The sequence below is a fragment of the Lichenostomus cassidix genome, chromosome 2 (assembly GCF_008360975.1).
Source record: "Lichenostomus cassidix isolate B80296 chromosome 2, HeHo_3.0, whole genome shotgun sequence".
Lineage (NCBI taxonomy): Eukaryota > Metazoa > Chordata > Aves > Passeriformes > Meliphagidae > Lichenostomus > Lichenostomus cassidix.
In genome coordinates, this window is record NC_139482.1 from 16,574,525 (window position 1) to 16,592,297 (window position 17,773).

General features: G+C 40.5%; 1 protein-coding gene across 2 annotated transcripts in view; it reads right to left on the reverse strand.

Moving 5' to 3' along the window:
* Positions 1 to 17,773, reverse strand: part of GPR158 (G protein-coupled receptor 158) — a 179,572-nt gene that overhangs the window by 15,376 nt on the left and 146,423 nt on the right. For both annotated transcript variants that reach the window (XM_085050487.1, XM_085050486.1), the window contains exon 7: positions 6,319 to 6,557. In XM_085050487.1, the coding sequence (XP_084906613.1) occupies positions 6,319 to 6,557 (239 nt within the window). The remainder of the gene's footprint in view (positions 1 to 6,318; positions 6,558 to 17,773) is intronic.

The following is a 17,773-nucleotide window of genomic DNA, read 5'->3' on the forward strand; positions in this document are numbered from 1 at the left end:
ATTTGTGGCCAGTGAGACCACACATAATGTCACAAATATATTTGACTAAGCTCTGTAACTGAGCCAAAGGCACAGCAAAATGGACACCCAGATTAAATGGACCATTTAACCCTAATCTCACTGTGCCTCAGCTTTGCCAGTGTAAAGTGGGGATAATGCCACCCTGCCACTGCAAGATGACAGTGGAAATAAATCTACCCATATTTGTGAGAAGCTTAAGTCCTAAACTCTGGGTTTCCTTACTGACATAGTTAGGAGAAGAAAGTGAGTTATTTCAGACTGTCCTGGTTGCTTCTGAGCCTTCCTATCGTGTCAGAAGTGCCCTTCTCTTCATTCTCTTCTTCATGCCAACCCCTCAGTGAATATGGCTGGGGCTCCCTGGAGCCAGGACACCCACTCCTGTGCCTCCCTTGCACTCTGCTGTCCAGAAGCTACTTGCAAAAAGAAGACAGCCCTGAAAGATTAAAGCCCATTTTCATGACTCTCTATGAAGCTTCATGTGTGACCACACTTGTTTAAAAAGCAGCATCACAGGCCGAGAACAGGCCACCGCTCTCCAGAGACGGGGACATTAAGGCTGTGATTTGACTAAGTTGACTTGGCTTTCTGAACTCTACACTGTTGGTAAAATAATACTGTTCCAACAGTTATACCATTTCCCCCCAGGTTTTAAACTCAAATTACTGATTACCACTCTACTTACGTCCATAACACAGCTACAACTCATCTCTTTCTCTACCACACTTCCCTACATTTTAAATCCCGTTTACTGAAATGAAGTGAGCTATGGATCTGGAAGCACAGCTCTTCCATTCCATCCGTTCATTCACTCAGGGTGCCAGCTGGAGCTGAGCATGCACCATTTTAAAACTGGAAAAAACTCGTGTCCTCGATTGCTCCTGTGTTGCCAGCCAACGCAATCTCTTTCTGCATCGCTGCGTCCAATCTCCCACCTGGAGAGTTGCACCATGTCGTAGGAGAAGCTTTTTACTTCAGCTGAAAGGATTTTCTTATATTTCAATGAACTGTGATTACAAGTCTTTAGTGTTGAGTTATTCCTAGCAAATTATAAATTACCAGAGGTTTATCTGTCTCTCCCACCATATCTCAGCATCATTTTAATTAGCTATGCACAGCAATATAGAGGCCTATGCGTGGTGAAAGAATTGATGATGTCAGATTCAGACTTTTTTTTCTACCAGAACTTCCATGGCCTGTGGCTATGAAGGCTGAGAAAGAAGAGCAAGGTCCTTGGGCTGGTGAGAGGCACAGCATACTCTGTCCCCCACACCGCCACAAGACTGCCTTGCAGGTCCACTCCAAGCAAAGCAAGGGACATGCTGACCACAGGCTGTGGGCCCCATGGCTTCATGGCTGTCCTAGAGATGGCTTTTGCTGGCAATGGAGACATACCCACTGACTTCAGTGTGAGCTACACACCTAGTCTCACTGCTCTAAACACACAGCAGTGCTCAGGCCTCTAGGAGCTCCCCTCATTTCTGCACTTCTTTTAGCCCTAATACTCAAGCATTTTTTATTTCCTCTACACAGATATGCTGTCCTGCCTCACGATTTCTGTAACAGCTCACTGTTGTTTTTAAAGTCAGCTGGACATTCTTCTTGTCTCCATGTACCCCATCACCCTCTCCACTTGTATGTGGATGAAAGAGGGAGAACAGAATCAGCTGAAAGCTGGCTGAGTGTGGGGCCTCTTCTCACACATCTTAAACAGGATGCAAACAAATGCCAACGGTGTCCAAAGTACTTGAAATGCTGGAAATATTTGGAGCAGTACAAGCAGTGGACTCCAAAAAGAGTGGTGCAAAGACAAGAGGAAGTCAGAGCATCTTGCAGCCTCTCCCAAACCACAGGGGACTTGCAGAAGCAACTAAATATGGCATTCACCAATACACAGACATGTGGCTCAGGCAACACAAACATGGTTTCCTGAGCAGAAATACCATCTAGAAATCATGCCTAAATACAGGGTCTGGGATTTCACCTATCATGTAACAAGAAAAAGCAACATTACTGCAGAGGGTAATGCAACCCAAACTGCTAAACCTGGGGTTTCCAGCACCACTCACCATCTTTGGTGCTCTGCCTCATACTCTTCCAGGTTTACCTTATCCTAGAGCTGAGTGACATAAACTGCACACCGTGCTTGTGATGCAGGCTGTGGAAGGACCGTGGAAGAGTGGTACATGGTGGCAGGAGGAGCTGCTTACAACCAGAAAAGGGATGGAGTACCTTTTACAAAGGTACTTTGTAAAACAGTATTCTTTTCCTATTTCTGCTGCAAACATTTTATACAGCCCTGGCCTTACCACTTAGAATAAGCTTTTCACAAGTGATCACTATTTTTACATGATAGATTTTTTGAGCATCTAATGTGAGAAATGAAGCCAGATCCACACCAGTGCTGAATTTTAAGCATCTCCTGGTTGTGCTTTCTGCAGAGAGGAGGCTATAAACAGTAGTCTGAAAAAACAATCCCTTGATGTCTCAAGACAGACACTGAAAATGGATAGCTACTGTTGACAATTTTGGCTTTAATTTTTGTACATTGACGCTAAGGGGAACAAGCTTAAAAACACCCATTTGGAAATGAACAGTTCTTTATTCATTGCATGCTCTGAACAACACACCCCAAATATGGCACTGGGCCATATCAAATGGCGATTACAAAAAGAAATAATAGTCACTCATTCACTGAATGCAGCAGAGGGCCTGTAGAAAATTTAATAACAGTCCTCGTAAGGATGTATTACAATGCCCTAGCTCAAAACTGTACAGGTAGTCTTGATGCCCAATTTGTAAGAGCCCATCCTGGCACCTCATGCCCTGTTTAGATACAAAGATTATGTATGTTAAATATCAACCAATGAACAGTGGGAGGGAGTTCTTCTGAGAATAGTCCAAAATACTCACTTTGCTCCTTTTCTTGGCTGAGAGCATGCCATAATCATGAGGAAGCTCTGTGAAACCCTCCTGATGCCCAAGACCCAAAGCATGACCTATGGATCGTGGGCCAGGGCAGCAGCTCAGCTCAGTGGAGTAGCACTGCTCCTGCCAGCCAGACATCAAACAGGAGCAAAAACATCTCCCAGTGCTTAGGTAATACCTGTCATTCACTTCTGGTCTGTAAGTAAATACTGAAAAACACACACAGAATACAATGCATGGGGGATTTTTAAAAACTACCCTGTCCATTCTGGGCGAAACTGGCCCTGCTGAAGTCAGGAACATCCACCTGTCAAGACTTCACCTCTGCTTTTTTGTTTGTGCTTCTGCATGCATGTTTATCTCTCTGCCTGCCTTTGTCTCCTCCCTGGGGCTTTGTTCATTAAACTTATTATATTGTCTCTTTTTCCATTTTCTGGGAAGCTCCTTTAAATCCTGTGCCAATATCTGTTACATTTATAGGATGTTCTCCCCTCAGGATAAAGAATAATAGTTTGATTTGTGACACTGCAAGCCCTTAGGTACGAGAAGTTTATCACTTTGAGTTTTTTCTGAGTCAAAATCTGATGGTGACAGGTAGAGGTATAGAATATATTCAGGCCATAGGAAAAAGGCTTTGTGGGTGAGTGTTTTCAAGGCCTCAGGCCTTTCTCTGCAATCTCAGACTGTCAACCATGCCACAGCTTGTCAATGAGACAGATGCTCTGACCTTGAAAGGGATGCAGAAACTAATACAAAGGAAATAAAAGAATCTAGGCAAGTAACAAATAAGCTACCCACAAGTATCCAACCCTAAGGAAAATACACACTATCTTACAAACCCTAAGGAAAATACACACTAACTTATATTACATTATGTAGATAAAATAAGATTTACTGAATGCTAATTTTTCTCATCAGCATATCACACAGTACAGAGGCAATGCTAGAAATGGTGATAACCATTGTGTCTAAGTCCTTACTTCTCTCACAGAGAGCATCCTCTTAAACTTAATGGAAATGTAAATATAAAACATTCACTGCAATAAAAGTCTCCGGAGATAGAGTCTAAGTAGCGTGATTAGTATGGAAAATGCTTCATAAATCCCAATTCCAATAATCTCTGGTAGCATAAAGGATTCATCTCATTATGACTTTCTAGCAGAGCCTTGTTAATTCTCACTTCACTAATCTGTGACCTTGAAAATTCCCTGTCTGCATTTCAGCGAAGTGTTGACAGCTGAGTGAAATAGGGAGGTATTCCAGCAAGGGCTACAGGTGACAACATATTGCAAAACACTCACTAGATTTATATAAAATACTGTGCCTGACTAAATGAAATGAAATAACAAGTCTTAAAAAAACTACCATCCACCATTTTTATTTAGCATTTGAAATCAAATAGCAGAATCTATAAATTAATTTATTATGTGGTATATTTTACAAGGCTGCTGCCATAGGAATAAAAGGACATTACTTCTGACACATTTTTGAGCTGAAGTATCTAATTTTGGGACTAGTGCCTATTGACTTTAAGCTTTTCAGGCCACTATTAGCAATAAAAATCTTGAAGTACACAGGCACACACACATGCGCACATAAAAAAAATATATATAGACACACACATTACCACAGTCTTGTAGGTGCACATCTATTGGTACCTCTAATATGACTGCATAGTTTACTGGAGACTTGCAGGAGCATAATTCTGTTTATGAGGTAGCTTGGGTAAGAAGACAAAATGACTGAACAAAAGAAATTCTGCCCAATTTTTCAGGCTCAAGAGCTCACTTTGCTTCTACTGCCCCTGAGTATATTTTGAAAAACATTAAAAACTCTTGTAAATGTAACTACATCTTAAAAAAACAATCCTTACTTTTTTCAAAACTAGGCAGACAGCAACGTATGTAATTTCTTGCCAAAAGAGACAATTGATTATAATTAGGTATTAAGATCTGAATTGTTAATCACTACAACACCAGAATGATAAAATCCAGAAACTAAAAACATTTGTTGTCATTATGCAAAAATCACCAATATCAAAATATTAATGAAACTACACTGTAAAATGCAGAAAAATTTTGATCCAAAATGGGTTAGTGCAGATGACATCGAGTGTTTCACACTTAATTATTTTTTGTTATTAATTTTACAATGCATCTGGCAACACTACTATTCTATTACTGCAAAGTACACACTCCAAAAGGACCCAAATTGAGATGCATTTCAAAACATGCTCCTTTCTACTCCTCTCTGCATGGTTTACCAGTGAGCATATTGACAGATGGGATACCCCAGTGCCTGACTGACTGTGAGATCTTACACAAAGGAGAGAAAATCGGAGCACAGGGGCACCTTGGAGCCATGGATGCTCCTTGGTGAAGCTGGCAGCAGTGTTTTATTCTGTGCATTGTCATGCACTGGCTTTCTGTACACCAGTCTCAGAGAAAAGACCTCTCTCCCTCTCATCTGCACTCTCATGTGGAGAAGCCACCATTACCTCTCCCTAATCCTCAGTAGCAGAGCTCTGTTAGTGGGATGTCCATGGTAGAAGCAGGGAAAGGACAGAAAAGTAAGAATTTATTTCAGACTTCAAAACACTGATGTATTTTAGACATTGGGTGGCTAGCCTGGGCTGTACGAGGAACACTGGCTCTAGGGGGAAGCACTGAAGCTGTGAGGCTGTGGGGGGAAAAAAAGCACATTACACAGTTATGCTGAACCCTTGCACGGGGAACCCACTGTTTGTTACAGAGTTAAGGAAACAAAAACTAATCCTTCCTCTCCTTTATATGACTTCTGCAGGGTGTCATTTTTTAGCTCCTGCCTATTCCATGCACTGAAAGCACATCTAATAAATACATCAGGTTGGTGCATTTGATGTTCATTTCCTATTCCCTGTACTTCGATATGAATTTCTGTAAGGCTATGAATGAGTGGTCTTGGAACCTCCTCTTGGAACCTTCCCCTCCTCACACAAGAGCTCTGCCCAGTTCTGTGGTGTAAAATCAAAAAGCCTTCATTAATCTAGCCACAATTTCTCACTTCAGTAGTAGAAGAACTACTGAAGAGCTTCAATAGTAGAAGACCTACTTCTTCCTTCTGCCTTCAAAGATGAAATGTCTTGAGCACCCATCACTTTGTTCCTACCATCCAAGTTACAAACCTTTGAAAGTCACAGAAGTGCCAGCATATTTTATTTGTTTTACTTCTCAGCCCATTTAAAAAAACATATATGCTGATATTTTACTTCCATAGAAGCTTTTCACATATTAGGCAGTCTGACAAGACTTTAAGATATTCTAAAAGAAGAAAAATTAAAAGGCAACCAAGCTTTATTTTAGAAATTAAAGATAAGCTGGAAAATTAACATACCAACAGCCATCATGTAATCCCAGCGGTCTATGAGGCACATATTGAAGATCAGATGGTCAGATGTTTGCCCTTGACCAATGAGTGGAATGTTTCTCTCCAAGTTTTGGGTTATTGCAGAAGTCCAGCCAATAAGAAACCAAAAGACTACTAGAAGAATAACAGACAGCATCCTCATCACTCTTCCACCTGTCATATATGGAATACGCTGAGCCGTTCGGGACAAGAATACCTTCAAAACCCTGCAAAAATTCAGACAGTGCAGAATTAAGTATAGCCCTAGTAGTGTCCCAGGAATTAGACTTTCATTTTATTTCAATACCAGATTGTTTTTAAAAAAACCAACAGTCTTTCCTCTGACAGTATGTACAAGAGTGAAATTTGGAACATTATTACTTTCATATTAATCATATTTAGATGGAACTGATTGCTGCCCAGAGAGTGTTACATAGCAATAATAGAAAACATTAGCTATGCTTTTGTTAGAGACACGCATTTACAGGCTGTGTTGTCAAGCTGTTTTGTACCTTCCATCTCCCAGTGGAAGACTTCTGCCTTTGAAAGACGAAAGGTCATTTCCATAAAACAGCAAACGTATGTGAGTTTTCTTTCTGTTTTGATGCTGTCTGTCTGCTCATCCCCAATCCTGCTATTTCCAGAGAACAAATTAACACTTCTTGGATATTTTTCCCACTGAGTTTGATGCTGCTGAGACAATAACCTCCTCATCATAGAAAGAACTGTGGAAGGCACTTTGCTAATTAAGTGGGGTTTGATTTGTTTAGAGACAACAACATGCTTTTCGAGCCAGGACAGAACCATCATGAGAAAAGCCCCACCACACGTCAAACACTTACACCACATAACAGCTACTGAACATGAAACAGTCACATCAAAAATAATTGCACTTACTATTAGGATAAGCTTACTCCCACCAAGAACTGCTCAAGGAAATATCACCTTCATTTTCAACCCATCACCACCTGCTAATGCAGAAAAAATTCCTCCTGGGAATATGAGAACAACCAAAATTTGAGGAAATCCCCTCGGGAAGGAGGAGTAGTTTGATTCTTCATGTAGCACAAAATATCTCTCTGTGCTGCCTGCAGCATGGGATCTGCCAGACACATCTTCTGGGAGCATTGCAGTGCTTCTGCCTCGGTGCTGCTCAGCTACCAAGGATGAGCACCGAGGAAAGACTATAATGGAAGTTTTTATGCACCCAGACCTGTAGAAGCAGGTGGGTTGAAGTTTAAAGGCTGTTTTAGAGACTGGGGTGAGGAGTCTTTCAAAGTGAAGAGGTAAGCTGTTTCAGTGATTTTGTCCTCAAAACCACAGTGGCTCCTGACTCCTGAGCATAAGCATGTCCAGTCTTGATATCCACAGGGACAAATTATCACTGAGGTTTTGGGATCTTGATTATTTTGTTTTCCTGAAGTTGAGTTTTTAGATGTCCTTTTCAGCTCTTAAGTTATTTCAGTGTACCAAGCATCAAGCCACCTCCCAAGATATTCTACAACCAGGCCTACCTTTTCAGCAATAGAAAATCACATTTCATATCAACACTTATGCTTATATTTATCTGAGAGAAGGCAGAAGCAACCAGTGTTGCCTCTCAAACAACTAACAGAATAGTGTGTTTAAAGGCAGAAGCACAAAAGCTTTTCTGCATCCATAAAAATGAATCAGCATTTGACTACAAACACAGCCTGCACAGTGTGCATTAGGTGAAGTCGGAGATCTGAATATGTTCAACATTATTCAGCTGTTTCCCTCCCAACAGTCACTCCACAGGGAGTCGCAGTTTTTGATCTTTCCATGTTTGATAGATGTTCTGCTCCCCCTTTACAGATGCTAAGTGCCTTATGGTGGAAGTAGACTCCCAAAGACTTCAGCCAGGAGAGACAGAAATTCCACAGAGGCAAGGCGGGCCACTTGCCTCTGCATTGCTCAGCCACAGCACTACTGTTTCAGGGCAGCACTGGTGAACTCTCATTTTTTAAACACCAGAAATCAGGAAGCAAAGGCTTCCCTCCTCCCTGTTGTGTGTGAAAGTTGGTCAACAGTTAGCTTCCCTGAAGCTAACTATTTTCCAGTTCTTTGTTGTAAAGAACTGGAAAATTTCACAGCTACAATTTGCCATTCGAGAAAAATCTCACAACACATTTTTATGAATATGTAATCATTAGAGAAATCACACAAACCAGTTGAGAACTATTAGAAACTTTTTGTATTTTGGCTCCAGAGTCAATTCTTGATGATTCTACTGAAAGTCAACATGTGAGCTTTTAAGGACATAACAAGGCTGAACCCATTAGATTTTTTCCAGTACTAGTTCATCAATTGCTGCCTGTGAGACAGCTTTCTCTGGGAGAGGTGTGGGCTGCTATTACATTATTTACCTAAGAACAGTGAAACAAATAATGTTTTGCCATGCAGCAGTCAAACTCCATCCAATTTGGATCAAATCATATTTCTTTTTTTCTCCTCTCTTTCACAAAAATAAGAATCCCCCACCACAACCACTTCTAACTTGGGGATGTAAGCTTACATGTTAGCCAACCTTTACACTTCTATTTTCAAACATTCTTTTTCTGAAAAGCTGTAAAGAAAGCGGGGTTAGATTAGTAATGTTGCAAATCTCCTTTTCAGAGGTTGTGGCATAAAAGCACTCAAGCAGAACACAAGCTCCCAAGTTGCAATTTCCTCATCCTCCTGCCGCAGTGTGAATCCAAAACCTCATTGCTCACCACCTCAGTCCTGGCTTACATGCTCTGTCTGCCCTGATTGCTGGGTAGACAATGTTCAAGCCCCCTTTCCCACTCAGTTCAGTATCTCTATATTGGGTCAAACTAGCTATTGAACAAATGAGAGAGAATTCTTACAGGAAGGCAAGAAGTGGGGCTGGAGGGCTGCATCAATTTGAGGAAATTAAATATGTGCTGGCTCATCCCTGGCACTGAAGCCCACTAGCACAGAACAGCCAGAATCCATATTACTCTCAGCATTACAATTCAGCAGGACAGAGGATGTAGTCCCAGTGCCCAGGAATGTTCTCAGATGCTACTTAATTTATGGATATAGACGTAGTCCCAGATTCAAGTCCCTGAGCAAACTGATGTTTAATTTTGAGTCTCCAGGAAAGCAAACAGGATAGACTCCTCCTCTGGTCCTATCTACCCCCAAAATTCCTGGTAGCACCAGTCAGTGCCCTGGTAGAAGCTCAGGGGTCTGTGTGAGACGTGTGGTCTCTGATCTAAAGCAGAAGAGGAAACTTAACCATACTCCTCAGCATCTTCTAGTTATACTGCCACCTAAAGCCATTCACCATATGTAATCAACTTTTCTCTGCTGTTGTTGGATAATCAAGCAATCATTTCCAGTGCCATGTCATCAGCTCCATTTGCAGGCAGAACACTGCAATGTGTTTTACCTGCTTTTCTGGAAGACACAGCTGCCTTCAAGCAAGGCTTTTTGACCTACAGACAGCTACAGACAGCATTAAAGTTGATATGCAATAGCCATCCTTTTTACAGAGTAAACAGAAGGCTGAATGAATTGCCTGGAGACCACTGCACAGAGCTCCCAACTCTGCTGGCTGCACCATTAAGTCTGGGGAGAATTAAGCTAGATGGTCTGAGGATTTTCTTTGGGGTTTCTGGCTCCATATAAATGGAGAAGGAGAGTGTTTGGTGGCAAACTCAGAGAGCCAAGGGAAGCCCAGCAGCTGGGAAGAAATGCTGCAAGTGGATCTGAAGCAGAGGGACAGAGCACACTGGTTCACAGGACCAGCTAGGATCACCAGCTTGGAAACATCAAGTGAAGCACATGGCTGCTGCTGTAGTTATATCCTGAGATGCAATGTGTAATCTTAGAAAATAAATGAAACCATATTAAATTTTCATGTCATATCGATAAAAAGATGGCCCCCAAACTACCACTGACTGCATAAGCAGCAGGAACAAGAGGTGAAGTATCCTGCTTTGACAGCAGTGACCTGGCACAGTTTGTTTATTTTTTATTTCTAGCATTTGTCATATTGTGGCTCTACTGAGTCATTCTGTCAAACTGTTCTGTTCCAGACTGGTGATTTTTATTATGATACAAAAGCTACATCAAAAAGATAATGGGTCAAGCTCTTAGGAAGTATTTTGCCCTCCTACAGTGCAGGGATTATGTCTTATCTACGTTTTCAGGACTACCAGTGAATATGCCACGAGTTACTTTCAGTTTATGAATTGATGTGATTCTATTAAAAGTGGAAAGGTACCAGTGGGACATGTATGGGACCATGTTGATACAAAAGAATGCCTACACTTCACACTTGACACACAGACACACACACATACACAAATACCGAGTGCAAGTATAATTTCCAGATCAGGAAAGATGACTGAATAAAGAATATCAACACTGAAGGCCCAAGACCTCAGGAATCATATTTAGATATACTTATACTGTCAGTTACTGGCTCATGCTGGAAATAATAAAACTCAACTGAGAGAGAGAAATTAACAGCTTTCTAAACAACTTCCCAGCTGAAAGTGTCCAAATCAGTCATTCTCTGCTTCCCGAGTGATTTCTTAAGACCTCAGCAGAGAACAAACTAGAAGTGCACCACTGAAGAGAATACTCTCTGAAATGGAGATGATCTTTTGTTTTATTGATTCTAACCACATTGAACCTAAGCAAACCTGGACTGAGAAGCATGCCATGTCATCAGCATGACAACAGCATGGCAAGACCTGCATCATATGCACCATGTCCTGTCCAGTGAAAACATACAACTAGAAAAAAAATGTTTTGGCAATTATGTGGGTGCATGAATACTTCTGAGAGCCCCCATTTAGTGTGTAGCCAGCAAACTTGGCCACATATCACTGATAGCCATCAAAATATCTCAATTCCTTCACACTAGGCATGCAAGAATTCACAGTGTAGATAACAGGAAATCTCCCACGTTTTCTATTTCAGAAAAGAATTTTGCAATAGCAAATATATGTCAAGAACATTGCCATGAAAGACAACAAATGCTTAGAAGAATTGACTACCTCTTCCAAATGCACTGGATTTTGTAATGGGTAACAGAGCACAATGTGATTTTGAAAGTACAGTTTCCTTGACATCTTCCCTAGAGTTTTAAAGTGACTTTCTATTGTGTGAAATTAATGCAATACAAATTTATAATTTTTGGCTAGAACAACAAGCTGTGAAGGTGAATTTTACCTCAGTGCCTGGTAAAATCTATCCCTAGTAGGCAGAGACATGTGTAATGACTTAATGCTAACCTACTCTGCATAGTAGCTTCCTAGAGTAGTTTTAATGCTACATGTATAAAGGTAATTCTACAGTGCTTAAATGGAAGTTCCTATTCTGGATCAACACTCATAAACTCCAGAATGTTTGAGCACACTGATGAAGGTGGGAGGGAGATTACATGCGGTTCAAGGGAAGGCTCTGGGTATTGGGAGGCAACAGGACAAACAAGAAGTTTCCCGCTGCAGTCAGAACCACTCACTCTCTCCCATGAGAGAAGCACTGGACTCACATTTTCTTGCATATTTAATAACGTGGAAAAAGTCTAAAAATACTACTTGCTTTGATGAAAATTTATTTATTTGAAGTAACTTTTGTCTGCTGATCTGTAGGTAAGCCTGAACTGAGCAAACAACATTATTTCATTAAATGCAGCCTAGGATTCTGACATTTTTCAGGCTATGCATAGGTTTTATTTTCTCCTTTCACCTACAAGTCTAAATTCCCACCTGAGAAAAGCTCAATTTCCTGGTGGATTATAGAACAAAAAGCTTTCTCTGCCTGCAGCCAGTTCCAAGAACTTCAGCTGGAGTCTTTTGACAGACCAGCTGAGCTTCCCTTTTCCCCAGTGCCTCCTTGCTCCTCAGCTCACTGCCCTGCTGCCTGCATCTGTTCCAGCTGCCTGCCAGCTCCCATTGCAGGAGATACTGAAGCTGTGTCTGTGTGTGTGCTGCTTTTTGAAGTGTCTTTGTTTATATCACCATATCATCCAGGTAGGTCTCATCAGAAATGGCTACTGCAGGATTTGCCCATCCTCAACGTGTGCTGATGGATGTATTAAGCACTGGGCAGCTGAGAGGTAAGAAGGCTCAACAAGGGGACTTGCCATGTCACGTAACTAGGTTTCAGTGATGCAGACCAAGTCTCCTTATTTATTAAATCCTCATCTGCTTTGTGCTAATTATCTCTTCTAATAAACCACTTACTGCACTAATACCCCCACGAATCCTCCTGAGATTAGCAGAACTGCAGAGTGCCAGCGAAACGTCTGACACTCCGCTGTCAAACTCTGATGAGGCAGAGCTGCTAGAGAGCACACTGTAAACCAATAAATAAAAAGACCATCAATCTGTCCCCAGACAACTAGCAGTGACATATCACGGAATGGTTAGGTTTGGAAGGGACCTTAAAAATTATCTCATTTCACCCCCGGAACATGGGCAGGGACACCTTCCACTAGACCAGGCTGCTCAAAGCCCCATCCAACCTGGCCTTGAACACTTTAATGTCTCCTGTTTGTCAACTACTTGGGCTTAAGGTTACATCACACAGAGCCCATGACCACAGAATCTGATGCCTAAAGTTCCCAGGTCCTTGAGATAGGCACAGAGCCATCTCTTTCCAAGTCTGCTACTGAATGGTTAATATAGCCATTTCAATACTTTCCTCCTGACAGATATGTTTAAATAACTACATCCCTCACTCAGTGAAAAATGAGGTCAGCTCCTCAGACAATTTTCTCGCAAAGCAAAGCAGTCTTGTTGAAGTCTTTCCTTCATACAAATTTGTAGTGATTTTGTGACAAAACCTTAACTCATAGATCCTTAGGATTCCTGCTGCTAGTAGTTTGGTCAGAAGATTATATATCCTCCAGCCTATATAATCTCTGGCTAAGTTAATTATTTGCTTTTTAAAATTCATCAGGTGATTATTATCTTTTTTTGCAAATCTAAAGCCATTGAGTTCTTTACCCTTATCAAAGACTTTCAGAACAGGCAGTACAAAACATCTCAAGCTCACTATTTATAGGAAGCTTACACTGTGAAAACAGATGCAAGACCTGCCTCCTGCTTTTCCTACAACAGTTCAAGAACATTTTCAAGGCTTTCCATCCAAAATTTTGCTCCACAGACCACTGTGGAATTGAATGTACAAAAGACAACTCCCCTCCTGAACTCAGCTCAAAATGTTTCATTTAACAAAGGCTGATGAGTAGAGCCAGCTGGGATGAAAAATTCCCCTCCTCGTTAGTGCTGCTCTATCTACCACTGCTCCTCGACCACTGAAAACATTCACAGACAATTTCAACAACCTTTTCAAATTTCAGAAGCATTTTCCAGCATCATCAATAACATAGCTGGGCAAAAACTCATGCCAAAGCTTGTCCTTTGTTCTTAAAATAATCATACTAGGAACAGGGAAAGTCTTGAAACAGATAAAGCCCAAATCCAAACCAAAGTAAATCTGAGAGTGGCTATTAATATTGATATAGAAAGATCAGGGTACTAATAACACCAAGGTCGGGGTTTGCTCCCCTCATGAGCCCTTCACTTAAGAGTTGGACTTGCTGATCCTTGTGGGTTTCTTCCAGCTCAGAATATTCTCTGATTCTGTGATTTTCTTTCCTTTCTTCTCCTCCTTAAGTTGACTGGCAAGCACTGTACTTCTGATCAGAGAATGAAAGGCCCCATTTAAAAGACAGTACCTTTCCAGCATTTTTAATGTGGCCAGAAAGCCAAAACACATCACTTCTTTCAAGCTAAAGATGGTAAATATTCTGATCCATTTGCATGATGTGCAAAGTTGACGCTTTAATAAAGATTTAGCAATCCACTGCAGCTGTGCTACGTGTTTCACCACTTCTAAAAATGTATTAGATTAATTTATTCAGGTACTATATAAGAAGAACCTACAGCTTTCCACTGGATCAAAAAATAGTGAATAAAAATTTAGTGGACTTGAGTGAATTACAATTCACTCTGCTAGCAGTTATTTATTATGAGGGCCAAATTATATATCCATAGCACATTTACAGATCACTACACCTGTGTTTTGAGAACTGCACTAAACAGTAGTCAGCACTTGAAGGAAAACAACCATAATTTCACAGCTAAATATTTTCATGTTCACAGATATATGCCTCATTGTTTTACCCTTTGTATCCTACTTTGCTAGTGGTTAATATGGTACTGTAACTGTTAGTTTGTGTGTGCTACATTGTGGATTTGAACAAGATAAAAAGCTTTCACTAAAAATATCTCATCCTTTACTTATTTTTAGTCCTAATTACATAGCAAATTTCTACACTAAAGCAGAATAATATGAAATGGGTTGCTATGTGATCTCTTTTGTCTTATTAGATGTTTTAACAACATTAAAAACTATTTAATAGTGTTCTAATGATGTCATACAACTATGCTACTGAGTTTTCTAGAGCAGCATCTGAGATCTTGCAGCATGCAGGGCAGATGTAGCTCTTCATTTCACCGAGGCTGACATCCCTGGGATGGACAGACCAGTACAGGTGTTTGCATGCTCTCCACTGCCCCAGCAAGGAGGAGGTTCCCAACCCTGCTCTAAAGGAACAAATACACTGATTTACAAGGTCTAACCACACAGTTTGCATTTGGATGTGTCATCACAGAAGCTTTGGTGACTTAATGATTTTTTTGAATATTCCACTTGCAGGAGATGAAAAGCAGGAAAACTGATTTCTCCTTAGGAGTCAAATTGTGTTCTCCTTATAAATTTTCTCATGGTGATGAGATTTTCTTGTGGATCTTCAAATTCCATGTGACATCTGACATTAGCTATTTTTTTCAGACATTAAAGATATAATTCTTTTAGAAATAATGGGGTCAGTAGACTTCTCTGACAGAAGTGCTATTTCTCTGTCGATCTATGGACTGCTGAGCAAGCTCAGATCTGGGAGACAGCAGCAGGTATCAGTAGGAGACCTGGAGCAGATGCAGGAATCTTGAAACAAAATTGCCAAGAAGCAGAGAAGACTGTGGAGAGTTAGATGTAACTTCAAAATTAATCAAACTGGATCAAATCAAGACCACCCTGCAAGAGCACACAAATAAAGAATTAGGCACAAGCACTGCTACTTCTGGTCTGATGCATCTCAGTGCCTTGCAGTTTTTCCATTAAAAAAATAAGTCCCCTTGACTCATCAATCAGATTTTCTGAGTTTTCTCTTTGTCTTTTTGGAGGAAGATCCTGTAGGAGCAGCTGCAAACAGCTCAAAGGGGTCATTGACTGTGGGTCTAGCTGCATTTTCAGAGGATGCTCAAGAGAAGTATTTTTCAAAATAAACTGGTTAAATAAAAATAAACTGCATTGAAAAAATTCCAGTGAAAAGAAGACCAGGAAAAGAACTGTATCTGTGAAGCACTGACCATAGCACCATACACAAAATCTTTTGGAACTAAAGTATCTCCTCACAGATTTACTTGCAAGCACTTCTTTCCTTTTCTGCTCTGAAATGACATTCCTACATACTACTTTAAAATGGCAATTCATTATTAAAGATGCAGGAAGCAAACATCAGCAACTGAAGTGATAGGAGATTCTCCTATCTCTATACACTGCAACAAGCTACCATTTTTATGCCCTTATATCTTTTGGAGTGTGGTTTTTCCCTTTCATTTTCCCTCTGTCAGAGTGTTTCAGTGCTGGAAGTTACTGTGAACTGGCTAAATTGCTTCCATTTTGAATGACCAGAAGCATGTGCATCATTACATACCTAAATGAAGCTTTTTTTAACACATCATCCTCCTAATCTTATTGCTTCACTGATGATCATAAATAAGCATTTATTTACAACCATGAGGACAGAGGAGGAGGATACATTGAAAGGTCCGGTCTTTGACGTGCTGTGCTCTCACTTAGATACACTCATTGCCATGGCAGATAATTAAACACCTCAGATGTAGCAGAAAGAACTTGTCTTGACTATTTTACTTCCTTTAGATTTGAGAAGGAGTAATAATCAGACCCACTGGACACAATCCTCCTCTCAGATCCACAGTGCAGAGTGCTGCACTTAGCAGAGCTCAGAAGAGGTACAACACCCTTCGTATATGATGCCAAGTTGACAGGGTTTAATGAACTGTGGAACAAAAAGACACATAACTGTATTGTTTAGTTAGAATATTTGTTGCTAGTTTTGTGTCCATTTTAATAAAACAAACATTTACCAATTTATTATGTGATTGACAGGCAGCAGTGTTTTGTACCAACTCTACTGCAAAAGAAGCTCTTTATCAGCATTGTGTTCTCCTTCCACTTGTGGAATAAACATTAACTTTATCTTGTGGTTGTGCTTGCAGGTATCATGCCTAAGGCCTTCATGTGTATTTGAAAGGAAAGTTTATTCTTCAGCTTGCCTGCAAAAGATAAGATTCAAACCACTTTTGTAACAGATAAAATCAGGAACATCTCCACCTATCACAAGATATAGCAGTGCCAACACCAATAGAAATTGAGACCATAAACAATGTTAACTTTGTTGAATAAAATTTGCATGTTATAAAATATTGTTATTATTAAAATATTCCTCTGTAAATGTGCACCTGGAGTAGCTTACACTGAAGGGAGTGAAAATGCTGGCAAAGGTATTAAAGCTCATCAGGCATCTGGGGAGTTACTACATCTCTGGTTGATTAATTCACAGAATAGCCAAGGTTGGAAGAGAGAAATTGAGAAATTCTCTAATACAACCCTGATCAAAGCCAGATCAATGACAGCAGGTCACTGAGGACCTTGTAAAGTTGGGGTTTGAGTTATTAGACTATGTCAAGCATCTCCTACAGAGGGGAAAGCAAGAGGCCAGTTGCTGGCATGGAGGAGCAGTGACCCACTGTAGAACAGAAAGTCTAACATGTAAGTTAAATAGCAAAGGCTTCCATAGAAGCTTCATGTCTTTCACTGCAAGTCAGGGTCTCAGGAGACACTGAACATGGAGGAACAACATCATATAAATATGCCTCTAATCTATCAATATAGGGGTGCAGATATGGCTATCAGAGGTTGCAGTACTACCACAGACCTCCCCTTGTTCTGTGAGTCATCTTATTTTACATTTTCCACTCTCAAAAGCAACAATGACAAGGATTCCAAGCCTTCATTACTTCAAAATCCTGTCTTTTCTTCTGAATACAGATGATGCACAGGACAAACAGACACTAGCTCATAACCAAGCTGAGTCACAAAAATTCCCTGACAAATTGCCCAATTTACTTGTTTCCTTCAATGAGAACTTTAAAAAAAAATTCTACAGTAAAGATAAGCAGACCAAAATAGAACTTTTTAGTTACTTGAGTATGTCAAACACCTCTCCTGATGGAAGAACAAGTGCCTGTGTAAGAAAATGAACATCAGTATGTGCAAAACAGTTTTTCAGCTGAAGCAGGAAACA